Source organism: Mustela putorius, unplaced genomic scaffold (genome assembly GCF_011764305.1).
Source record: "Mustela putorius furo isolate JIRA1106 unplaced genomic scaffold, ASM1176430v1.1 tig00003898_pilon_pilon_pilon, whole genome shotgun sequence".
In the NCBI taxonomy this organism is placed as follows: domain Eukaryota; kingdom Metazoa; phylum Chordata; class Mammalia; order Carnivora; family Mustelidae; genus Mustela; species Mustela putorius.
The window spans coordinates 9,299,434-9,324,993 of record NW_025422047.1 but is presented as its reverse complement, the minus strand read 5'-3'; the positions used below and the strand labels follow the sequence as shown (position 1 = coordinate 9,324,993).

Here is a 25,560-nt window from a genome sequence, read left to right as displayed (position 1 = left end):
TGTCATAGTCTATAGTGTCAATGGGAAAAACAAAAATGGCCCATCACTTCATTGTTTGACAAGTTCAGCAATTGCTAGTTTCAAATAATAAAAGCTTACTGATACCATATACTTCTGACTCCTAACAAAAATTCCAGCTTGTGCTATCAAGATCCCACTTATACAATTTTTCTGCTTAATGATTAAACAATGACTTACCTCAAGGGCTAAACCCAGGATTCTCCTTGTACTTTCCAGAGACTAGGGAAAAACACAGGCTTTTAGTATTCTAAAATATGTAGCAAAAATAAATAAATAAATAAAAATGAAAATCTGATCACATAGTCATGATGCTGCTCCATTTTTAAATACTGCCCGTTCAGCCATATCTCCCCCCTTTAAAACAAAAACAAACAAATAAAAAAGAAAGTTGATCACTGTAATTTTACTAATTTCTTCCTACCAGTTGCTCCTTAAGAAAAAATGTGGAATTTACGGTAAAGTTAGCAGCATTCATAAAAGTTTAATGTAAGCAGAAATCTAGGTATATTACACAGATGTTTCCAATTCCTCAAATTGAGAGTATCTTTGTTGTAAGTAACTGTTAAACAATGACAAAAAAGGAAAATCATGCAAGCTGCTTTCACTTGTTTAATTTTTGGTAAGCTGAAAAACTAAGGGGCCAGCAATGACACTCTGAAGAAAATGGATTCTTGGACATAAAGGGACAGGGAGGAGGCCAACATGGATATTTCTAAGAAGGTCCTCTCAACCTTCCACTGAGAAAAGTGAATTACTTATTCCAAGTATAACATTTACCTCATCAGTAACCTGGTGGGCTCTCAGCTGAATTTCTTCTGATGACAGATTATCCATGATGAATTAAAACTTTTGATAAGCACGGAAAGTGAAATGTGGATATTCTGTAAGAATAAAGATACAAAAAGGGTTTGTTTAAACAAAGAGTGTGGATTTATGGAATTCAGGATACTTATCTGGGAAACAGAATAAAGAAGCCTATCTATATCTTTAGCTAGCTATCACAGGTGAAGAAATTAAGGCCAGGAAAGGATAAATGGATGGTTAAAATGCTAGTTAGTACCAGAGGTAAACCTGAAACTCAACTCAGGTTTCAGGACCTCTAGTGAAGTGCTGTTTCATTTTTTTTTTTTTTAAGATTTTATTTATTTATTTGACAGAGAGAGATCACAAGTAGGCAGAGAGGCAGGCAGAGAGAGAGGAGGAAGCAGGCTCCCTGCTGAGCAGAGAGCCCGATCCCAGGACCCTGAGATCATGACCTGAGCCGAAGGCAGTGGCTTAACCCACTGAGCCACCCAGGCACCCCATCATTTTGTTTCTTTTCTTTTGTTTCTTTCTTTTCTCTCTCTCTCTCTTTTTTTTTTTTTTTGTGAAGTCCTGTTTCAAAGAGAGGTCTCTCTACTTTGAGGAGCACAAACTAGAAGACAAGCTTTAAGAGATTATTAAATTTTTTTTAAAAAAGTTTTTATTTTTAAATTTTTTAAAAGATTTTATTTATTTGACAGAGATCACAAGTAAGCAGAGTGACAGGCAGAGAGAGAGAGAGAGAGAGAGAGAGAGAGAAGCAGGCTCCCCGCTGAGCAGAGAGCCCGATGTTGGGCTCGTTCCCAGGACCCTGGGATCACGACCAGAGCCGAAGGCAGAGGCTTTTACCCACTGAGCCACCCAAGCACCCCTTAAAAAACATTTTAAAGATTTTATTTATTTATTTGATAGAGAGATCACAAGTAGGTAGAGCGGCAGGCAGAGAGAGAGGGGAAGTAGGCTCCCCGCTGAGCAGAGAGCCCTATGAAGGGCTCGATCCCAGGACTCTGAGATCATGACCTGAGCCAAAGGCAGAGGTTTAACCCACTGAGCCACCCAGGCACTCCCTTAAGAGATTAATAAAGTGAATTCTTGGTTGTACAATGCTATTCATACATTATCTTTTTTTATGATACATTTCTATTCTTTGGTCACATTGCTTCCTGAAGTCCCATCACCTAAATAAATTATTTTTTAATAAAAATAATTATTTTTTAATAAAAATAATTTGCCTATATGTATTTATACATTATTTGAACACACAAAAGCAGTAAGGTGAAGATGTCTAAGTTACGTAGTATTCCATTAATAAAGTAACAAAAGTCAAAGTGGTGTGCCTGAAGAATACCGGAAACATTCCAGACATGTGCAAGCTGGAGAAAATGAAGTATTTTCATTCTAAACAAGAAAAGAGTAATGCTGACAATGAACTCAGAAAAAAACATGAATTTTTAAAAAAAGATTTTATTTATTTGACAGAGATCACAAGTAGCCAGAGAGGCAGGCAGAGAGAGAGGAGGAAGCAGGCTCCCTGCTGAGCAGAGAGCCCGACGCAGAGCTAGAACCCCAGGAACCTGGGGTCACGACCTGAGCCGAAGGCAGAGACCTTAACCCACTGAGCCACCCAGGCATCCCAAAAATCATGAAATATTTCATAGAGGATTTTCTGTTTCCAATTATAATACTGTTTGCTGTTTTAGTGAAGTCCCTAAGAAACTAATTAAGTAATTATACTCTTATACATAGTAACTCCTAACTCAGAGAAGATTCACAGACATTCAAACTAAAACACAACACATTTACAAGGTGTTATTCAGTACCACTGTTGTGTACTCCTCTTTGAAAAAGACACAGGGAGTAGTAAGTACTGTGTAATACTCTAGGTTGCTTTCTTTCATTACATTTGCTAGCTTTGTATTACCTTTTTTTTTCTTGTATTACATTTTAAAAACTAATTTTACCAAAGTTCTTTGTCAATGACACAGATAAAGTCTGGTTTACATTCTAAACTTGCCTTCAGGGAAGGTCTGGCAATGACAGTCATGAGTTTGAGGGGGAGGGGTAGTGTTACTGGCATCTAGTAGATAGGGGCCAGAGATGCTGCTAAATATACTATAATTCTCCTTGGGACAGCCCTTCACAACAAATGATTATCTGGCCCCAAACGTCAAAGTGCTGAGGTTGAGAAACCCTGCCATGTAGTAAATTCACTGACCAGCAAGAACCTAGTTAACTAGTAATATACTAGACTAAATCCTTGGAATGCAGAGATTTTGTTCTATCTTTTTATCTCTAACATCTAATAGGATCTGACAGTTGGTACTGCAGCAAATATATGCTGAATGAACAAATAGCAGAAAAAGAAGATGTACTCTCAAAATACTTAAGTGGATCCTGGAAACAAAGCTATAGGTACTGTTAGCAGAAAGCCTGCAAATATCCACTAGAAACACAAACCAAAAATTGCCATTACATATGTATAATCTGGAATGGCCTGCTATTTACCCACAAATCTTTTTAGTCGCATCCATAGTTAACCATCACTTTTAGTAGAATCATCACTGATAACATTAGATTCTCAGTACAAAAAGGCATTGCAGGAATGCCTGGGTGGCTCAATCGGTTAAGCTGCTGCCTTCAGCTAATGTCATGATCTCTGGGTCCTGGGATTGAGTCCCACATCAGGCTCCTGGCTCAGCAGGGAGCCTGCTTCTCTCTGACAAATAACTAAATAAATAAAATCTTAAAAAAAAAAAAAAAGGCAAAAAGGCATTGCATTTGGAGGTCTATTTATTAACCCTACTGTCACAGCTAACTGTTTTAGGTTTAATTAAGATTTTGAACATTGACTAAAGTTATTAATGCTCATGTAGAAATTAATTAACATTAATAATAATAAAAAGCATTATTACAAAAATTGCAAATTTAATTTCATATCTTGCTTGCCAGTGTAGAGCTCTAATTCTAGCAGAAGGTTCATATACTAAGATATAAAATCAAGATATAAAGGTCCGTCTTGAATTAAGAACTGATCATTCATTATAGACAGAAGCATTAATAGAACCACATGCTTGATTACTTTGCTAATAATTTGAGGCATAAGATTTATCACAGATCTGTTCATGCTAGTTTCTCTTGTTAATCTTTCATAGTTACAGAGTACAGATTTCTGTAAACATTTTCTTTCTGTAATACCCCATGTAATTTTATGCTTCTCCATTACTTTCAGAGCCCTAATAACACACTAATCAAAGCCTGCCCTTCCCAGCATGCTCCAGTTGTCTATACCTCTTCAATGCCCAACAGAGGAGAAAGTGGTGAGAAAAGTAATACAGGCTAATCAAGCAATGCCTGGAAGTTGACACCCTTAGTCAGGTTTTCCAATATGGTATCCTGTGGATAGGAAGACATTTGGGGCATAAGGATGCTCAGATCTCTCAAATTGTATAATTTTATAATTCTACTCCTGGACCTGATTCTTGCCAAGTACAGGTCAGTATATCTTCCCATTCTAGTGAAAATGAGCAAAAACTCCTTATAGGTTCAAAGAGAGGCTTGAATATAAAACTGACCTCTATTAAATGAGCAGATACCAAGAGTCCTACGTTCTAATGATAAAGAGAGAAAAAGAAAGAAAGAGAGAAAGAGAGCAAGAAAGAGAAAGAAAGATACATACATACAGCTGGGAGGTAGATATTAAGAATCAATTCTGGTATGGCTATGGGCTCATTTTTAAGGACACACCCACTGGTGAACTCAAAGTGGTGCCTAGTACTTCCTTTTTTTTCTCCTCAGCAGATGGCACATAAGACAAGAAACAGACTTATGTAAACTTCTCACATGTCTGACAGGCTGACATTGGGACACAGCTGCCTAAGACCTCTACTCTGGATTCTTGAGGGTGTTGAACACATGGTTACAGTAAATGGGAGTAAGAGACAAAGCAGAATTGTAAGGGGAAAGGACAAAGCAACAATATTCCCCAGGCTCTTCTTAGCCTTTACTAAATTGCTCAGAAGAGTCAGGCAGGGTGCAACCTAGAATTAGCTGTATAGCTTTACTCATATTTATGATTATCTTCAGAAGTTTTTCTTATGAAGTCAGGAAAAGGCTATCCAGGATATCGTAGTAAAGACAATTAGAGGTGGGAGAGGGGAAGGAAAACAAAATGTCGTTTGACACAAATATCCCATTAAACTTACTGTTCTTAGATATAACCTAATAATTAAATATCTGTGTCAGTTTTTCAATGCTCCCAGAACCTAATATACTATGTTAATTTGAGAATAGTATATGCTCCCTTTGAGAGGAAACTGCAAGATTTTCCCCAATGCTTTTATAACATATCTTTCTTACTATGGTTCATTTGGGCTTTCTAGAAGACTCCCTGTTTACCTTAATTTCTTTTTATAAACTTTGGGGGGGTAGGAAGAAGAAATAGTCAATGAGTACCTACTATGTGTCATATACCTTACTAAGTACCTATATACATCATTATCTTTATCTTTTTATTTAAAAAATTTTTTTAAAGATTTTATTTATTTATCTGACAGACAGAGATCACAAGTAGGCAGAGAGGCAGGCAGAGAGAGAGAGAGGGAAGCAGGCTCCCTGCTGAGCAGAGAGCTGGAGGCGGGTCTCGATTCCAGGACCCTGGGACCATGACCTGAGCCAAAGGCAGAGGCTTTAACCTACTGAGCCACCCAGGCACCCCCATCATTATCTTTATTATACCAGTTTACAGATGGGGAAACTAAGGCTCAATGAAGTAATTTGCCCAAGGTGACTGAATCAGTAAAGGGCAGATTCATTACTCAAGTTTGGATATTCTGAAACCAAAGATAGCTCATGGTTTAGGAACTAGTCTCAACTGTTGGATGCATGGGGTGCCTGGGTGGCTCAGTGGGTTAAGCCTCTGTCTTCAGCTCAGGTCATGATCTCAGGGTTCTGGCTTCGAGCCCCGCATTGGACTCTCTGCTTAGCAGGGAGCCTGCCCCTCCCCCTTTGCCTGCCTCTCTGCCTGCTAGTGATCTCTGTCAAATAAATAAATAAAATCTTAAAAAAAAAAAAAAAGTAAGCATGGTGGGCCCATAACTGTTGGGTCCATCTTCCCTTAACAAACAGCATGAGATGTGCTGAATATCAGAAAACATACTAACTACCCTACCTGACAGTTCATTTCAAAATTTAAGATGCCTTCTTTTTTTTTTTTTTTTAAGATTTATTTATTTATTTTGGGGGGTAGGGGCAAAGGGAGAGGGAGCGAGAATCTCAAGTAGACTCTCTGCTGAGTGTGGATCCCAATGTGGGACTCAATCTCACAACCCTGAGATCATGACCAGAGCTGAAACCAAGAGTCAGACACTTAAGTGACTGAGCCACCCAGGCACCCCTAAGATGTCTTCTATAATAAAACCATAAGAACTCTTCAAAAGAGTCACAGTTAGTTAAATTAAAGGAAGAACTGGAGCACCTGGCTGGCTTAGTTAGTAGAGCAATGGACTCTAGATCTTAGGGTTGTGAGTTCAAGTCCCACACTGGGTGTAGTGATTACTTAAATCAACAAAGAAATTGCTTTCCTTGGCAACTAAGCAAAAAAAAAAAAAAGTATCTTGTAGAACCTGAAATTATTTAAATTTAAAAAATGAAACTAATACTACTGGGAAGAAGGAATACAAAGAAAAAAGTCTTAGAACTAAGTCAACAGGAGATCCATGTCTTCACTGATAAAAATGGGGATATGTTAGGAAGTAATAAAAGAAACAGCACTTTAAATCACCCTCAATACCAGTGTCCTGCCTAGACCAATATAGGAATGATTTTATAAAACATTTTATACTGGAAAGCAAAGATTTTGCATTAAAATATTCTACTAAGTTAGTTCATGACTTACTCCTTTTCTTAAAATTAATCCTAATGTAAGTTGCTCTACAACTTACACCATGTAGTTTACTGTAGGATAAACATTTGTGGTTCTCTTTGGTATATTTTGGTTAGACTTTCATGGTAATCAGTGTATTGACAGCAAGTGCAAATTTCTGTTCACAGCAGGCTAGCATAGTGGTGAGTAGCAGGAACTCCAGCATTCAAATTCTGACCCATTCTGTATCAGCTGTATGACCTCAGGCAAGTTAGCTAAACCCACTAAGATTTAGTTTCTACATTTGTAAAATAGAGATAATAGGCCCTTTTTGTGAGGATTAAAAAAAGATGATCCATACAAAGCGTTTATTATTAGTGCCTGATACATGGCTAATATTCGAGTCAGCCATTACTTTATTATTAGGGAAGCAGAAAAAAACAGGCAAAAGAAAAGCAAAACAACAATGTTAAGTGTAAGTGACATTAACGTAAATGCTACTAAATATTAATTCCTCTATCTGTAAGGCTAAATTTTAATATTAAAGTTGATAATACTGTATGAGCTATACCCCTGAACTATTTTCATGCCAGCCATGAGTCTGTACACATCAAGCAGATACTAAACAGTTTTCAATTAAACCAAGTTTCCGGTTGATTGGTACTTATCTAGACAAATATATATATATATAGCTTTGCATGCCTAAAATGTTGTTTGTTTTTTTTCCTGGCTAAGGCTTAGCAAACACAAAACCACACAAAATGATGACGGTCAGTATATGAAGTAAACAAAGTAAGACTTAAAAATAATCAAATACTTGCTATAAAAAATATAGGTAGAAAAAAGTCTAGGAGGGAATCATTAAAATATAACCAATAGCTATGGTAGTAGAATTAAGAGTGATTTTTCTTCTTTTCCCAGTTTATGAAATAGTTTGCAATGTAGTTATACTACTTTTAAAATTCATACATTTATTTTCATCATAAAATATAACAGCTTAAGGGCACCCAGGTGGCTCAGTTGGTCACATGTCTGCCTTCAGCTCAGGTCATGATCCCAGATCCTGGAATCTGAGCTCTGGGTATGGCTCCTTGTTCAGTGGGGAGTCCGCTTCTCTCTCTCTCCCTGCCCACCCCCCACTTTTGCTTCCCCCACCTCCGCTCATGCTCCCTCTAGCTTCCTTGCTCTCACTTCCTCTCAAATAAATAAATAAAATCTTTAAAAATATATGATAGTGAGCGCCTGGGTAGCTCAGTGGGTTGGGCCTCTGCTTTCGGCTTGGGTCATGGTCTTGGGGTCCTGGGATGGAGGTCTGCATCAGACTCTCTGCTTGGCAAGGAGCCTGCTTCCCCCTCTCTCTCTGCCTGCCTATCTGCCTACTGTGTCCTCTCTCTGCCTATCAAACAAATAAATAAAATCTTTTAAATATATATATAAATTAAATATAAATAATAAAATAAATATATAAATATATAATAATATATTTATAAATATATTTATAAATATGTAAATTTATAAATAAATATATAAAAATAATAATAAATTAAATTAAATATAAATAATATATGATAGCTTATGACAAAAAGAAAGCAGATTTATAAGACTGGAGAAAACAAAGACAAGGAATTAATTTTCAACCCCATTTCATAAGCACAATTATGAATTCTTAGCCTCTCTTGAGAGAAATCTTCTGTTGGCATATATTCAAAGTAAATGTAAGTTTGCAGAAACATATTTATTCATTAACAGATGATCACCATTCCAAAGCACAAAGGTATGGAAATAATACAGAACAATTTGTCCTAAATGTTCTGCTAACAGATGGCTAGAGCAAAGGCCCTTGCTAAAGTTCGGCTGGGAACCATATTTCATTCACATCAGGTGACAGAAATGGGTTCTAATGAGTTCTGAATAAGTCTTTAGTACTTCCACAGCAAAATACTAAGAGGTAGATAAAAGAGGGCCCCACACTGAAGCAGAGAACTTAGCTGGAATAAAGACTTTACAACTTCATTCCGGAATATAAGCAATCTCCTGTCATGGCCCCTCACCTTCAGTGTATTCTCTTTCTCAAGCCTCCTACCAATCATCGCCCTCCTCAGGGATTCAAAGAAAACACATGAAATTAGAAGGTATTTAAAAGGTAACCTGTAGGACGTGCTTTAAAATAATTCAAAGGTGGGTAAATGGGTGGGAGTACAGAGGAAACAAGATTGGCCATGACTGATGAAGCTGGTGAATAATACAGGAAAGTGTCATCATGCTACTTTCTCAACTTTTTTCTTATGCAAGAATTCAACATATAGGACAGTTCTTTAAAATGGCAAGTAACTGGGGTGCCGAGGTGGCTCAGTGGGTTAAGCCTCTGCCTGCTCTGGTCATGATCTCAGGGTCCTGGGATTGAGCCTTGCGTCGGGCTATCTGTTCAGCAGGGAGCCTGCTTCCCCCTCCCTCTGCCTGCTGCTCTGCCTACTTGTGATCTCTCTCTCTCTCTTTGTCCAATAAATAAATAAAATCTTTTAAATAAACGAACAAACAAGCAAATCAATAAAAGGGCAAGTAACATTTTAGGGACACCTGAGTGGCTCAGTCAGTTAAGTGGTGGCCTTAGGCTCAGGTCATGATCCCAGAGTCCTGGGATCGAGTTCCACATCAAGCTCCCTGATCAGTTGGGAGCCTGCTTCTCCCTCTCCCTCTGCTACTACTCCCTCTGCTTGTGCTCTTGCGCTCTCTTTGTCAAATAAATAAATAAAAATCTTTTTAAAAAAGTCATGTAACTTTTTAATAGTCATTACTCACCATTTTGTAAGTCTAGATAGTGAGTAAAGGACTGAGAAGAATCACAGTAACAATTACAAGTTAACACTTACAAAGCACTATACATGCACAAAGCACTTTTTTTTTTTTTTTTTTTTTAGAGATTTTGTTTATTTCTTTGAGAGAGAGAGTGTGAGCACAGGGATGCGGATGGGGTGGGGAGCAGATGGAGATGGAGAGAATCTTAACAGGCTTCACACCCACACAGAGTCCAAAGCAGGGCTCGATCTCACAACCCTGAGATAATGACCTGATCTAAAATCAAGAGTTGGACACTTAAGCAACTGAGTCACCCAGGCACCCCCATGCAAGACACTTTTCTAAGAAATTAAAAAATACACATGCGCACACATACACACACACACTCATTCATTTAAACCTTAAAACACTCTCTTAGTCTATCCAGCTGCTAACCTCCAGTGAGGTTAAGCAATAAATATAGAGTTGGTAGTTTATTAACAACAGAAATGTATTTGTTACAGTTCTGGAGGCAGAAGTCTGAGCTCAAGGTGCCTGCATTGGTCACGTTGTCATCATGGCCCTCTTTCTGGTACAAAACTGATGCCTTATATGGTGGAAGGGACTAGGGAGTTCTCACCCCCCTTTTAAAATTTTATTTATTTATTGGACAGACAGTGAGTGAGAGAGGGAGCATAAGCACCAGGGGGGTGGGAGAGGGAGAAGCAGGCTCCCCACTGAGCAACAAGCCTGATGTGGGGTGGGATCATGACCTGAGCCAAATGCAGACCCTTACCTGACTGAGACACCCAGGGGCCCCTGGAGCCTGTTTTATAAGGCGCTAACTCCATCCATGAGGACTCCACCTTCAGGGTTTAAGCACCTTCCAAAGGTTCCACTTAATACCATCACACCAGGAATTAGGATTTCAAGAAACATTCAGACCATAGCAAATACTATTTAATTCCACATTTTACAGATGTAGGAACTAAGGAACAGTGAGGTTAAGCAACTTTTGCAAGGTCATATAGTAGAGCCAGGTTCCAGTGTAGGTAGACCGATACAGAGTATGTGCTTTCAATCACTATTACACACATTAAAAAGAGAAGAATAGAGAGACACAATATCAAGTCATTCAAATGCGTAGCAGTTTTGCCAAGAAAAGTATATATATGAAGTCCTTGCCTTCCCCTTTTCAAGTAGCAAGTCTAACTCCAGTTAGAGTTAGAACAGTGGTTCCCAGTCTTGGCTACACATAATCACCTGGAGGCCAAGCTGCACCCCAGACTAATTAAATAAAAAACTATGGGGGTTAGTGCCAGTTGATTTTAAACATTCCCAGATGACTCCAATGAGCAGCCAATGTTGAAAACCACTGTTTTAGGTGAAAGTTGTTTTGTTTTGTTTTTTTAATGTATAGCCAGGTACTAACGGATGATATTCTATCCCTGTTATAATTCTGGTACCTAATGGAGGAAAAACATACCATTTAACAATGCAGGACAAGAACTTAGGCTTCAACAGATTAAGCATTGAATTACATGTCACCCAGCAATTACATTTCTATGTACATTAGAGACAAATGAAAACACATGTCCACATAAAAACCTGTACACAAATGTTTAAAGCAGCATTATTGCTAACAACCAAAAAGCAGAAAACACCCAAACGCCCAAATGCCCAAATGTCCATACAATGGATTATCATTCAGCCATAAAAGGGAATGTTACATGCTACAACATGTATGAGACTAGAAAGCATTAATCTAATTAAACTGGATACAAAAGACCTCATACTGTATGTCATTTATTGGAAATGTCCAGAATAGGTAAACCCTATTTAAAAGTAGATTAGTTATTGCCAGAGGATGGGGGAAAGACAGAACAGGACTGCTGACCAACAGATATAGGGTTTGTTTTGGAGGTGATGGAAATGTTCTGGAATCAGTAGTCATTGTTGCAGAGCATTATGAATATACCAAGAGCCACTAAGTTGTATACTGTAATGGCAAACTTTACATTATGTGAATTATGTCTCAATTTCTAAAAATGGAAAAAATGACTTAAGGATGGAGAAAGAATATTTGAAAAGAGAGAACAGTTAAGGAAAAGAAAACAGTATGAGTAAGAATGAAAAGGAAGGTAAAAGGAAAACATTAATTTTGTAGGTTTTCTCATGCCCAACAATTTTCTGCAACAAAATCCCATTTAGTTAAAATAAATGATAGTAGCTATAGAGTACGCACCACTGAAATGTCCCTTCTTCTTGAAAAAGAAAAATGGAGGGTGCCTGGGTGGCTCAGTGGGTTAAAGCCTCTGCCTTTGGCTCAGGTCATGATCCCAGGGTCCTGGGATCGAGCCCTGCATCGGGCTCTCTGCTCAGCAGGGAGACTGCTTCCTCCTCTCTCTCTCTGCCTGTCTCTCTGCCTACTTGTGATCTCTCTCTCTCTGTGAAATAAATAAAATCTTTAAAAAAAAAAAAAGAAAAAGAACAATGGTGGTTGGAAAACAGGACAGAACAACCATATTAATACACCTGATGTGTGATCCAAAGGGGCACATGCACCCGAATGTTCATAGCAGCAATGTCCACAATAGCCAAACTATGGAAAGAGCCTAGATGACCATCAACAGATGAATGGATAAAGAAGATGTGGTATGTACACACACACACACACACACACGCACATACGCACAATGGAATACTATGCAGCCATTAAAAACACATCATCTTGGGACACCAGGGTGGCTCAGTGGGTTAAAGCCTCTGCCTTCAGCTCAGGTCATGATCCCAGGGTCCTAGGATCGAGCCCCACGTTGGGCTCTTTGCTCCACAGGGAACCTGCTTTCTCCCCTCTCTCTGCCTGCCTCTCTGCCTACTTGTGATTTTTCTCTCTGTGACAAATAAATAAAATATTAAAAACAAAAAACAAAAAACAAAACAAAACAAAAAAACACATCATCTTGCCATTTGCAATGATGTAGATTGAAATAGATGCTATTTTGTTAAGCAAAAAAGCCAATCAGCGAAAGACAATTATCATATGATCTACTGATATGAGGAATTTGAGAAACTAGACAGAAGATCATAGGGGAAGGGAGGGAAAAAATGAAACAGTATGAAACTAGAGAGGGAAACAAACTGTAAGAGACTCTTAATCTTAGGAAACAAACTGAGGGTTGCTGGAGGGGAGGTGGGTGGGAGGACGGGGTGGCTGGGTGATGGACATTGGGGAGGGTATGTGCTATGGCGAGTGCTGTGAATTGTGTAAGACTGATGAATCATAGACCTGTACTCCTGAAACAAATAATACATTGTATGTTAGTAAAAGAAAGAAAGAAAAAAAGGAAAGAAAAAAAAATACATGTGATGTACTTTTTTATTAAGATTCAAGTACAGGGGTGCCTGGGTGGCTCAGTGGGTTAAAGCCTCTGCCTTCAACTTGGGTTGTGATCCTAGGGTCCTGGGATCGAGCCCCTCGTTGGGCCCTGTACTCACTGGGGAGCCTGTTTCCTCCTCTCTGTCTGCCTCTCTGCCTACTTGTGATCTCTGTCAAATAAATAAAATCTTAAAAAAAAAAAAAAAAAAGATTCAAGCATAGTCTGTGTTTGGAATTCTGAAAACATGCCATTCCATATCTTTAAAAATGAAAGAGTCCAATTTTCTTTCTTGCAATGAGAGAAAAAAAATGTTTTTAACTGGCACTTCTGGCTATTATTAATAACTAATGCAAGAGAAACTGAAACCTAAATAAGGGAACATCAAGGTCAGATACACTAACATGTATCTGAAAATGCTGAGCTGTTTTTGGAGACTTAAAATGATCATTATACAGGTTATACACTACTATTTTCTATCAATAAATCTTAATGCCACATTAAAAAATATGTACGGTTTAAAAACTAAATTCCAAAAATGTAAATATCTACCCAGCTTAAATGAGATGGACTGAAAATATTTTTTAAAAATTTACAGATGATTTTTGTCTTATACAATAATGTATTTTCTAAATTTTCTTTAAAAGGACTTTTTTTTTTTTTTAAAGATTTTAATTCCAGTTAGCTAACATACAGTGTTATAGTAGTTTCAGGTGTACAACACAGTGATTCAATACCTCACCACGTGCTCATCACAGCAAATGCACTCCTTAATCCCCATTACCTATTTAACCCAACTCCTCACCCCACTCCCAAAATGTTATAAACATATATTGGTTGGGACGCCTGGGTGGCGCTGTCAGTTGAGCATCCAGCTCTTGGTTTCAGCTCAGGTCACGATCTCATTGGGGGTGTGATCCAGCCCTGCCTGCAGCTCCAGGCTCCTTGGGAGATCTGCTTGAAAATGCTCTCCCTCTGCCCCTCCTGTTACTCACATGCTGGCTCTCTCTCACAAATAAATCAATTTTGTGGGGAAGAAAAGAATTCAAAGATCAGGACTTTCAAATTTTTAAAGAAATAAATCTTATAAAAAAGAAAACCTGGGTGCCTGGGTGGTTCAGTGGGTTAAAGCCTCTGCCTTTGGCTCAGGTCATGATCCCAGGGTCCTGGGATCGAGCCCCGCATCGGGCTCTCTGCTTGGCAGGGAGCCTGCTTCTCCTCCTCCCCTCTCTCTGCCTGCCTCTCTGCCTACTTGTGATCTCTGTCAAATAAATTTTTAAAAATCTTTAAAAAAAAAAAAAGAAAAGAAAAGAAAACCCAATCACTGGTTTTATAGATAGGTTTCAGAATACTCTCTAACTTCATTAACAGCAAATCTATGCAATAACTATAAGCCTTTGATAATGAAAAACTCTAAAAGATAAAAAATGTTGCAAGCTCCAAATGACACAAGAAATAGTGCATCCAGGACACCTGTGGTTATTTCAATTCCCATTCCTATAAAATTAAAGCTTTCTTAACCACTGTTTAGGAAAGTAAAATGCTGATTTTTAAAAAACCAAAACTCTGGAGCCCCTTGGTGGCTCAGTGGGTTAAGCAACTGTCTTTCACCCACTGACTCCTGGCTCAGCAGGGTGCCTGCTTCTCCCTCTCCCTCTGCCTCTGCCTGCTACACCCCTTGCCTGTGCTCTCCTGCTCTCTGTCAAACAAATAAAAAAAACTTTAAAAACAAAACAAAAAAATCCCCAAACTCTCAAGAGATGATGTAATATAGACAAGAAAATTTTAAGTTATTTCTTACTCTAGCTTTTTTTTTTTCTTTTCTTTATTCATTTATTTTTAAAGATTTTATTTATTCATTTGACAGAGAGAGAGACACAGTGAGAGGGGGAACACAAGCAGGGGAAGTGGGAGAGGGAGGAGCAGGAAGCTCGATCCCGGGATCCTGGGATCATGACCTGAGCTGAAGGCAGATACTTAAGGACTGAGGCACCCAGGTGCCCCAACTCCAGCTTTCTTTCAGAAATCTAGAAGAAAATCACAGATACAGACAAAAATATATTGGTCTCAGGGGCACCTGGGTGGCTCAGAGGGTTAAGCCTCTGCCTTAAGTCCTGGGATCAAGCCCCACATTGGGCTCTCTGCTCAGCGGGGAGCCTGCTTCCCTCCCCTCTCTTGTGCTCTCTCTCTGTGTCAAATAAATAAATAAAATCTTAAAAAAAAATATATATATATATATACACACATATCGGTCTCAGTATTATTTATAATATTAAAAAAATGAAGCAATCTAAATATTTTAAAAAATGAAGCAATCTAAATCCCCAATGACAGGGAATTTGACTGAATAATTATGGTACAACTACATGATGCAATGTTATTCAGTCATTCAAAATTATTTTGAGGTTTTATATTCTTTTTTATTTTAATATTTTATTTATTTATTTGACAGAGAGAGAGATCACAAGTAGGCAGAGGCAGGCAGAGAGAGAGGAGGAAGCAAGCTCCCCGCTGAGCAGAGAGCCTGATGAGGGGCTCGATCCCAGGACCCTAAGACCATGACCTGAGCCGAAGGCAGAGGCTTTAACCCACTGAACCACCCAGGCGCCCCAAGATTTTATATTCTTCCATATTTAATTTTATTTTATTTTTTCAAAGGTTTTGTTGTTGTTGTTGTTGTTGTTTTACTTATTTAACACAGAGATAGAGAATATAAGTAGGCAGAGCAGCAGGCAGAGGGAAAAGGAGAAGCACGCTCTCCACTGAGCAGGGAGCCCGATTTGGGGCTTGATCCCAGGACCCTGGGATCATGACCTGAGTCAAAGGCAGCTGCTTAACTGACTGTGCCACCCAGGCACCCCCATATTTAATTTTAATCGTATATATATGTGAATATATATAGTTTGAGATGTCAAATAGTTCTATAACAGTAATAAACAGCAATTCCCTTACCTTCTCTTGTGCCCTGAACCAATTCCTACTTCCAGGAGCCCAGAGGGAAAATTTTCAACAGTATTAGTTGTTCCAGTGTTTAACCTCAAATTCCTAAATCATACACTGATAGTGTTATTTCTTGATATTTTCTTTTTTTTTTTTTTAAGATTTTATTTATTTGACAGACAAAGATCACAAGTAGGCAGAGAGGCAGGCAGAGAGAGAGAGAAGGGGAAGCAGGCTCCCCTGGCAGGATCATGACCACAGCCAAAGGCAGAGGCTTTAACCCCTGTGCCACCTAGGAGCCCCTTGATATTTTCTAATTTTGGATATCAATCATGACCTACCTACAATGAAGACATTTAGGTCTTAAACCTCTCCATCTTCTATTTTTCTTATTTATCCTTGTATTATAGACTGGTTGGCTAATTAAATTCTTGGCTGGAAATCAGAAGTCCTGAAGCAGTGAAGAAATCTGTTTAACTGTGGCTATCCCAGTCAAATACAGATGACCATAAAATCCTTCCTTCCAAGAATACTTTTATTAATCCCAGGGAACCAAGGTTCCATGGAGCATGACTTGGAAACTACTAGCCTACAGTAATCTCTGCCTGATTAATCAGTTATCTGGGAGCAGAGTTTCTGCTCAATTCTTCTCTCAGAGAACAGTCTCTGAAAATAAACCTCAGAGATCATCTAGTCCAAGGGACTAGATGCTAAGGGAATAAAAAGCAGTACTTCTGGCTCTCAGGCTCTTTGCATAATACATCATCTCTTCTGAGGGAGGAGGGTAGTCCTTCCTGGAACAGACCTGATGGTAACGGAGGAGAAGGCAGTTGTTTGCAGAGGCCTGGGACCTCAGAAGGTCCCAGACCAAAACCCAACTAAAGAGGAAAACTAGAAGGTTGTCAGAAGAGAATGTGGTAACATCTAGCTATGGTGACTGCCCCCAAAGAGTTGAGAGTTCCCTTATGCTGATGGATGGTGAGTCAGCAGTCTGGCTAGCCTGAAAGCTTAGCAGAAAGAGATCCTAGTCCCAGAATACACCCCTCTTAATTCATTCCACAAACATTTTTCAAAGATCTGCTATCAGGTAAGGGAACATACTGTGATGTCAAGAAAATCACCCTCCTTTCTTTTTAAATGCGTATTTTATGATACGCTGTAGTCAGAATATGGAAAATAAAGCACTCTTCTCCACTGCCTCTAAATATATAGTTTCCAGCTTTTTTAGTTTTCTAGTTGTTTTGTGTATACAAATCCTGCCTGTCTACAAGACTAAAGTCTTCTTAGCTTAAGACTAAGACTACCCCAACTAATGTCAAGGCTGAATTGGGCTGAAAATGATTGCAGTTACTATTAATTCCCCTGTGACTAAACTTGCTACTTCTAGATTAGGTGAGATAATTTAATAAATTGTGCTGAATGAACATAATGTAGTTTTTATGAGTATGTAGTATATAGTACGTAATATAATGTCTGTCTGAGCTCAGACAGACCCCGAGTTCATCCTAGATCTGATACCCAGGCAATTTACTTAGCTTATTCAAGTCTCAGTTTCCTTGTTCATTAGGATAACAGTTCTAGGGGCGTCTGGGTGGTTCAGTGGGTTAAAGCCTCTGCCTTCAGCTCAGGTCATGATCCTGGGGTCCTGGGATCGAGCCCCACATTGTGCTCTCTGCTCAGCAGGGAGCCTGCTTCCTCCTCTCTCTGCCTGCCTCTCTGCCTACTTGTGATCTCTGTCTGTCAAATAAATAAAATCTTAAAAAAAAAAAAAAAGGGTAACAGTTCTACTTCCCAATGCTGTTTCAGAAATGAATTAATGTATGTGAAGTGTTTAGCACAGTGCTCATGTTACTTATGTTCTCTATCTGTGGTATTCGAGAGGCTAATCAAGAAGTTACTAGGTGAACTTAGAATCAGAGCCAAAATACTCTGGATGGTTGGGATGGATATTTTATTCAAGCAGGGTGAGCCTTGCCAGGCATCCCCACCTCACACTTGTATATCATGTCATGCTGTATTTACGTACCTCTTTCTTAAAGACTCTAAATAGATGATATAAAGATGAATAATGGAGAATAAACAGAAAGAATAGAAGAAAGGATTACAGAGAACAAAGTAGAAATTCAGACATGGACCATCACTTATGGGGTAAAAGAACCTAGTTTTTCTTTAGGAATGTATGTTTTGCTCTTAGGTCCCATTTTTAAAAAAGATTTACTGGAGCACCTGGGTGGCTGAGTGGGTTAAAGCCTCTGCCTTCAGCTCAGGTCATGATCTCAGGGTCCTGGGATTGAGCCCTGCATGAAGCTCTCTGCTCAGCAGGGAGCCTGCTTCCTCCTCTCTCTGCCTGCCCCTCCACCTACTTGTGATCTCTGTCTGTCAAATAAATAAATAAAATATTAAAAAATTTTTTTAAAATATTTACTTATTTATTTGACAGAGAGAGAACATAAGCAGAGGGAGTATGAGTGAGAGAAGCAGACTCCCCGCTGAGCAGGGAGCCCGTCGTGGGGGTTTGATCCCAGGACCCCAGGATCATGACCTGAACAGAAGGCAAATGCTTAACCATCTGAGCCACCCAGGCGCCCCATGTGTGAATATTTTTAATGGTTTTTATTAAAAATGGGATCTAAGGATGCCTGTGTGGCTCAGTTCTGCCTGAGAAGGAAGGAAGGAAGGATGTTCACACACTAAATCCAGGTGCACAGTGTTCTAAAATACTCAAAATACTCCGGGTCACGCCAAAAAGAGCCCCTGCTCTGGTTAGGAAATTTAATTCTTTCTAAAGGCATTCAGATGAGACCTTTATTCATATTAAGGTTAGTTTCCTTCTTTTACTTCCTCTCGTTTCCTTTCTACTTTCTTCTACAGGAACAATTTTAGCCATTCTTATAAAGCTCAAAACTCTGCAAATATAAGAAGTATACCACTGAAACCAAGATTAAACATCTTGGTTTCAAAGAGCACTGAAGCACATGATTCAAGACAGAAAGCATACTGCTGAGAAAATAACACTAAAAATCAGGAACCAAAAAGATCAAGATTACACTTCAGCTTTACAGAAGTACTGTTTATGACTTAATTGCTGAAGTCCAACATCTAGGTTTCAAGTCCTGCTCCACCCTGGAACTTCCACAATTCTACTCTAACTGACCAGAATATAATCCTAGGAAGGTACATCTATATATGATTATAATCAATTGTATCGACACTGTGTAAAAGGCAGGCTATGGAAAACAGAAAAGGGATGCTCTGTAAGAGTTAAGAAAGAGGCTCAAGAATGCAGCATCCATTCTCCAAGTAGGACAGACATACAATCTGGCAGACTTAACTATGGTATCTGCAGAGGAAGACACCAAGTTTGAGGTAGGGACAATTAGCAAGGCTTCACCTTGCCTGTATGAAGTATTTACCCAAGTCATCCAAGTATTTTGGCTCTGACTCCAAGTTCACCTAGAAGCTTTCTGGTTAGCTTCTCAAATACTCTGATTCAAGGAATCAGATGCCAGAGATAGAGACCATTAAGCACCATTAAGCACTCACGTCCCTGGAAAAGAGTATCTCCCACACTAGGTTAAAAGAGTGGCATTCTTGGGGCACCTGGGTGGCTCAGTAGGTTAAGCTTCTGACTTCACCAAAGATCATGATCTCTGGGTCCCGGGATCAAGCCCGAGATGAGGCTCAGTCCTCAGCAAGGAGTCTGCTAGTCCCTCCACTCTGCCCCTCCCCCTGCTCACGTTCTTGGTCTCTTTCTCCAATAAATAAATAAATAAATAAATAAAATCTTAAAAAAGAAGAAGAGTGACATTCTTATTTATACAAAGGGCAAAACAGCACAGTGGTTAAGTGCCCAATACCTGGAGGCATGTTTTTGAATCCTGACAATTGCTTAATTTATTTCTCTGTGCTTCAGTGTTTTTCATTAAATGAGAATATAATGGCTATCTTGAGCATTATAAGGATTGAGTTAATTCATGCTAAGCATTTAAACCTTGGCTGGTATGTAGTGCTCAGTAAAGCTATCATAATTTTTCATAATTATTAAACATCTCTTGTGATTTTGATTTGAGAATTGAAATCCAAGCATGATCAACCCTAAAAAAATTAGGATGTCAAACTATCAAAGAAGTGTCACAATGTTAGGCCTCAGTAGTCATGTCAGAATATACTATATGTGTATACAGGATCGGTAGGGTGGTTTTAAAAGGTAGAAAGAGTAAACAGGTTTTAAAGGGCTTTGTATATTTTAACCAAGAAGTTTGAACTTTATTTTAGAAGTCTCAAAAGGCCATCTAAACGTAATTTCAATCGTCAAAGCATTGTTCAAATAAATTTAATTCCAAGTTATGGTCTCACAAAAATCAAGACAGATCGGGGGATTCCAGAAAAAAATACTTATCAGTGATTTAAATATTTTATTAGCAGTACAACCTAAACTGAAATCAAAACCAAAATGTCCGTGCATTTAAATGACTGCAAATGAAACACCACCTCCACCACCAATATTACAAAACGAACAGTACATGCTGTTTCCTGGCTCTACAATCCACTTCCTCCAGTTGCTGGAGGCACTGGATCCATCTGTTTCAAGTCTCCATCCACCACAACAAAGAAAAAGATCAGTTCCTTGTCATCTAGTCCTAGCTCAATCTACAAACCTAGAAACAAAATATAGCACTAGAATCAAAAAGTTCAGCACTCTTGAATGCAAGCAGCATCATGTATTATAAATGCTAGAATATGGGTAACACTGAGTACAAACACAACTAAAAAACAATCTTTCAGAATGTTTTAAGACATGGCACCTAAACTAAGAAGAAAATAAAAGGCAGCTGATTTCACAAAAATGTCAAAGAGCAAACATCCTCTTTTTCCCTTTTGCTACTCTAATCTACTTTCATCTCGTGAAACCAGATAAGTAAGTGCGCTAGAACTGTATCACAACAATGAATGCCAACATTGAGTTAACAGAATTTTGAAGTCCACTGGACCCATCACTTTATTTTAAAAATGAGTCTAGTTTCAAGGAAGTATTTTCCAGAGTGCAGAACGTGAACACAAGATTATTTCAGCTGTTATGTAAGCAACAGTTATGTACTGAAATTACACATTTATTATAATGTGTACTAGAAAAAGGTATACATAAAAACCATGATTTCACAAATTATCACTTTGGAAAAGAGTAGTGTTGAAAACATGTCTATTAAAAACATGAAATAAAATAACACAGGTGATCTTCCAAAAGGCAAAATTTATGATGGTGGTATGGTTCATGAGGAGTGAAATGTCCCATGAACAACAAGGCCTGTTTTTGTTTTGTTTTTTTGCTTCCTTCTTGGTTCAAGGTTGTGTTCTGAATGATTAGAAATGATGTGACCTTTAGTTAAGTGATCCTATTACTATGCTTAAGCTCATTTAGAGTAAAAGAAGCAAACACTAAGATGCATACAGAAATGCTACTATTTTACAGAAAAGAGTACCATACTCTGAAGAACATAATAGCACAATAAGACTTTGCTATTTTGGAACTGGAATAACAGGAATTTTCTAGTACATATTCACATACCACAAGCACTTAAAAAAAAAAAAAGCCAACCAAAACAAACAAACAAAAAACCCCAAAAGGCGAAGAATGTGATAAATATCTGAGCTGTAAGCTGTTACATGATCATTGTATTTATTTTCACATTTACTGTCAAAGGAGCATGGTAATGTGAGCAGAGATGTTTCTCCTAATATTTCCTAATATTTATATGAATGTGTTCTTTCTCATTACCTCTTGCCAAAGGAATGAATGACAACTGACCATTAGAATACCTTAAACATCAACTGCCTTAAACCAACTGTGGAAGAAACATTAATTTTTTAAAAATCTTACTATGAAATTGTTCAAATTTAGATCTCAATGTATTCTAGGTAATGATGTGCTATGAATTTCAAGTGTGGTTTTCCAAGCTAAGCAAGAACGCTAGAGAATCATTTCTATTTGGTCTTATCTGCCGTATTTTCTACTAGCACATCTGAATGCCAGTCTTAAGGGCATAGAGGCAGAGGGAGTAGTATTCCTCTCAGTTCTTGAAATATCTGCTACTGTGAAGCTACGTTATTTTCACATGACCGAGGGAACGCTGTCAGAAGCTGCCAGTATCCAAACTCCCCCTCGCCAATCGTCTCCCTACTTCCTAAAGATGACTAGCAAAAGGCAAAATAATACTCCCTTTTCGTCTCCTTTTCCCAACTCTGATGTCTTTCGGTTTCCTCTAACCTCATCTACCTTTCCTAACATTGTGGTGCCTAATGATGGAAAAAAAAGGATAAGATGAAACAGCACTTTATAGTACTTTACTCTCCACCGCTCCCCCGCCCCCACGCCGTCTCCCGCAACCAACTGCAGCCCGGAATTGTAAAAGTCGGTGTTTCACGGATCCTTTGTGAGCCTACAGTAAAGCCACGGCGTAAGGATGGACTTTCCTAGAGAGCATGTACTCTCCAATGACACGAACCTCAGACACCTTCAAACACCTAGTTCAGAGTTATCTGATCGCTGTGGTCACCATACAGTCAATTAATTCCGATCATAGCAACACGGTAGGGGTGGGGAAGGTTTTGAGGAGGGGTCCAACGAACCATGATCCCGCCACCCTTCCTCTTCTTGGTTGTGAGGAGGAGTTCAACGAACCACACCATCCCGCCACCCTTCCTCCGCCGGCCCCACTCTAGTTTCTCGGCGGCTAGCGTCCTTGCTCTGGGCCCGGCCTGCCCAGTCCGGGCCAGAGCACCGCCACTCCTCCCCTTAAGCCCGACCCCACCAAGTTTTAAACCGTCATGATAATACTCTTTCTTCTTGGGACCTGATCCCAATCTTCAACCAGGCTACCTCTCTCAACCCCACTCCTGAAGGCTCACCAAGCAGTTCCGGCCACTCCTCTCGCTCCCCAGCGGCTCCGACACCCCCCACACAGGACCTGGAGCTGAGTCCTCCCAGCGCCTGCGCGCGCCGGACCCGCGCGCCTGCGCACTTCCCCCGCAGCACGAGCGCGGACACACCCCTGGAGCTGGAGCCAATCACGGTCTGAGGGGTTTAAATCTCCCTGCCACGCAGGCGGAGAGTCTGGGGACTACCCGTTAACCGGAAAATTCGAATGTCTCCCAAAGGTGGGAAGTATTTATGCAACAAACATTGGTCAAGGGCAAGCCGTTTGGTAGATGATCGATGAAGAAAAGAAGGAGAAAAGAATGCCTTCCCTGCCCTCCAGGGTCTTTCCGTCTGTCTGGATTGGAAAACGATATGTAAACAAATTATAGTGGGTGGAATACAGTGCGTAGTGTTGGAAAGTCCGAGGCCGAGTTGGCGCACAATGAAAACAGCGCTTTATTCTTCGGGATGTCTGGAAGGGTTCCCAAAGGAAGTGACTTTTCAATCAGGAAGGCTAAGTAGGAGTTCTGCCAGAAGCCTGAATTGGAGAGAAATAATTTTCCAGCCTGTGGGAACGGCGTATGCCATTAAGAACATAGCACCTTCGGTAGATTCCTTGTACTTCATCCTGGTTAGAGGCTTATAGCTCATTGTCTATCTCTGGGTGAAGTGGGGAATAAGCTTTAAATAGTCAGCAATGGGCCAAATCTTGGAAGGGTGGACTAGTGAGCCTGCGCTTTGTGCTATGAACACAGAGAGCTGTTGAAGGGCTTTAAACAGGTCCAGGACCTCTCCCAGGCACCTCTAAGAATACATCACAATTCTGGAAATTTAAATAAATAAATAAATAAATAGTATTTCAAAGGAGAAGAGGGAATGGTTTTGGAAGAGAGAGAAGATATTTCAAATATAAGAGGAAGTATGTGCCTGTAAGTTTTATGTTTAGTAACAGGAAGTTGAGTTCTCTTCTGATGACCTCAGTTTTCTCTGTGAAGTAGGAGATGAAGTCATCTGCTAATAGAAAAGGAGTTGGGAGTTTTAAGGAAGGTGGAAAAGTTTTGTAATTGTTACAGAAAGTGAAACAAGTTGACCCCAGACAAGTAGTAGGACTGTTAAGCAGTGTGAAGGTCCTGTATAAAATTGGTAAAAATGAACTCCTCAGCTTCTACCCTTCTGTGTGACTTTCTCAAGCAGCAATTACTTTGTGTGGGCAGAAGTTGTTGAGTTTATTTATGGATGGGTTACTGCCATGGTATAATGCCATAGTTCTCAATCAAGGACATTTTTGCCTTTGAGGAACATTTGGCAATGTCTGGAGTCATTTTCATTGTCAAGTTGATGGGGATTGGGGTGGGGGATGTAAAGGCATGTAGGTGTAACATAAAGGATGTAATGTAAAGGCATGTAATGGATGTAAATGTGGGGGATACTACAGACATCTAGCGTCCGAGGATGCTTAGCAACATCCTGCAATGCACAGGAGAGCATGAGAATTATCTCCAAAATTGAGGCATCTGGGTGTTTCAGTCCATTAAGCATCTAGCTCTTGATTTCGGCTCAGGTCTTGATCTCAGGGTTGTGAGATGGAGCCCCACAGTGGGCTCTGTACTGGGCGTGGAGCCTGCTTGAGATTCTCTCTCTCTCCCTCTGCCCTTCCCCACCTCTATAAAAAAAAAAAAAAAAAAAAAAAAAAAAGTATGTCCAAAGTATCAATAGTACCAAGGTTAAGAAACCCTGACCTAGAGATGCCTAGGTGGCTCAGTTGGTTGGGTATCCTACTCTTGGTTTCCACTCAGGTCATGATCTCAGGGTGGTGGTGTCAAGTACCAGACTGGGCTCTGCACTCATCTGGGAGTCTGCTTCTCTCCCTCTCCCTCTGCTGCTCCCCCTCCCCTGCTCTCTGTCTCTCAAATGAATAAATAAGTCTTAAAAGAAAAAAAAAAAGAAACCCTGATCTAGGAGTACCTTGATGCTCACCAATGGTTGACCTTGGTCTTCTACAAGCTTTTCCTTGGACTATGGCCCTGAGCTTATAGGGCAAAGTGGTCCTTCCATTGCATCTTTGAAGGAGAGTGGAATGAGCAGTGTACCTCAGACCTTGAGTGTTTCAAGAAATTGTGATGTCACAAATACAGAATTGGAATAGTTCCTCAGTCCTTTAGATGAAAATCTGGACTTATATATATAGATGAAGGGAGGTACTTACTTTGATTTTAGGAATTGAAGATCTTGTTAAACATAGACATTATTAGAACTTCAATAATGTAAGAGGAGTAACACTTCATTATTAATCTTTTTTTTTTTAAGATTTTATTTATTTATTTATTGACAGGCAGAGATCACAAGGAGGCAGAGAGGCAGGCAGAGAGAGAGAGAGGGAAGCAGGCTCCCTGCTGAGCAGAGAACCCGATGCGGGACTCGATCCCAGGACCCTGAGATCATGACCCGAGCTGAAGGCAGCGGCCCAACCCACTGAGCCACCCAGGCACCCCCCATTATTAATCTTTTTTTAAAAAAAGATTTTATTTATTTATTTGACAGACTGAGATCACAAGTAGGCAGAGAGGCAGGCAGAGAAAGGGGGGGAAGCAGGCTCCCCGACGAGCAGAGAGCCCAATGCGGGGCTGGATCCCAGGACCCTGAGATCATGAGGGAGGCAGAGGCTTTAACCCACTGAGCCACCCAGGCACCCCACCATTATTAATCTTAATGTAACTTGGTTTATCTGATTAACTGTAGTCACTAAAAGTAGGATCCTGGGGAATAAGTATGGACTACATTTAATAAATACATTAAGTATTAAAATACTATCATTGGTATTCATGGTTTTTTTGTGCTATGACGGGCATCCATTCATGGATAGGCACTTG

The 25,560-nt window shown here is 39.6% G+C and overlaps 1 protein-coding gene across 4 annotated transcripts in view; it reads right to left on the bottom strand.

Moving 5' to 3' along the window:
* Positions 1 to 24,755, bottom strand: part of SNAP23 (synaptosome associated protein 23) — a 42,174-nt gene extending 17,419 nt beyond the window's left edge. The window contains exons 1-3 of one of the 4 annotated variants that reach the window (XM_013055452.2): positions 24,668 to 24,755; positions 799 to 902; positions 199 to 240 (exon numbers count right to left, since the gene is read on the bottom strand). In XM_013055452.2, the coding sequence (XP_012910906.1) occupies positions 199 to 240; positions 799 to 855 (99 nt within the window). In that variant the 5' untranslated portion in view covers positions 856 to 902; positions 24,668 to 24,755. Of the gene's footprint in view, positions 1 to 198; positions 241 to 798; positions 903 to 13,666; positions 13,699 to 22,680; positions 22,822 to 24,655 lie in introns of those variants that run through there. The other 3 variants (XM_013055453.2, XM_004751199.3, XM_045067957.1) reach the window with 3 other exon arrangements.
* Positions 24,756 to 25,560: the final 805 nt, after the last annotated feature.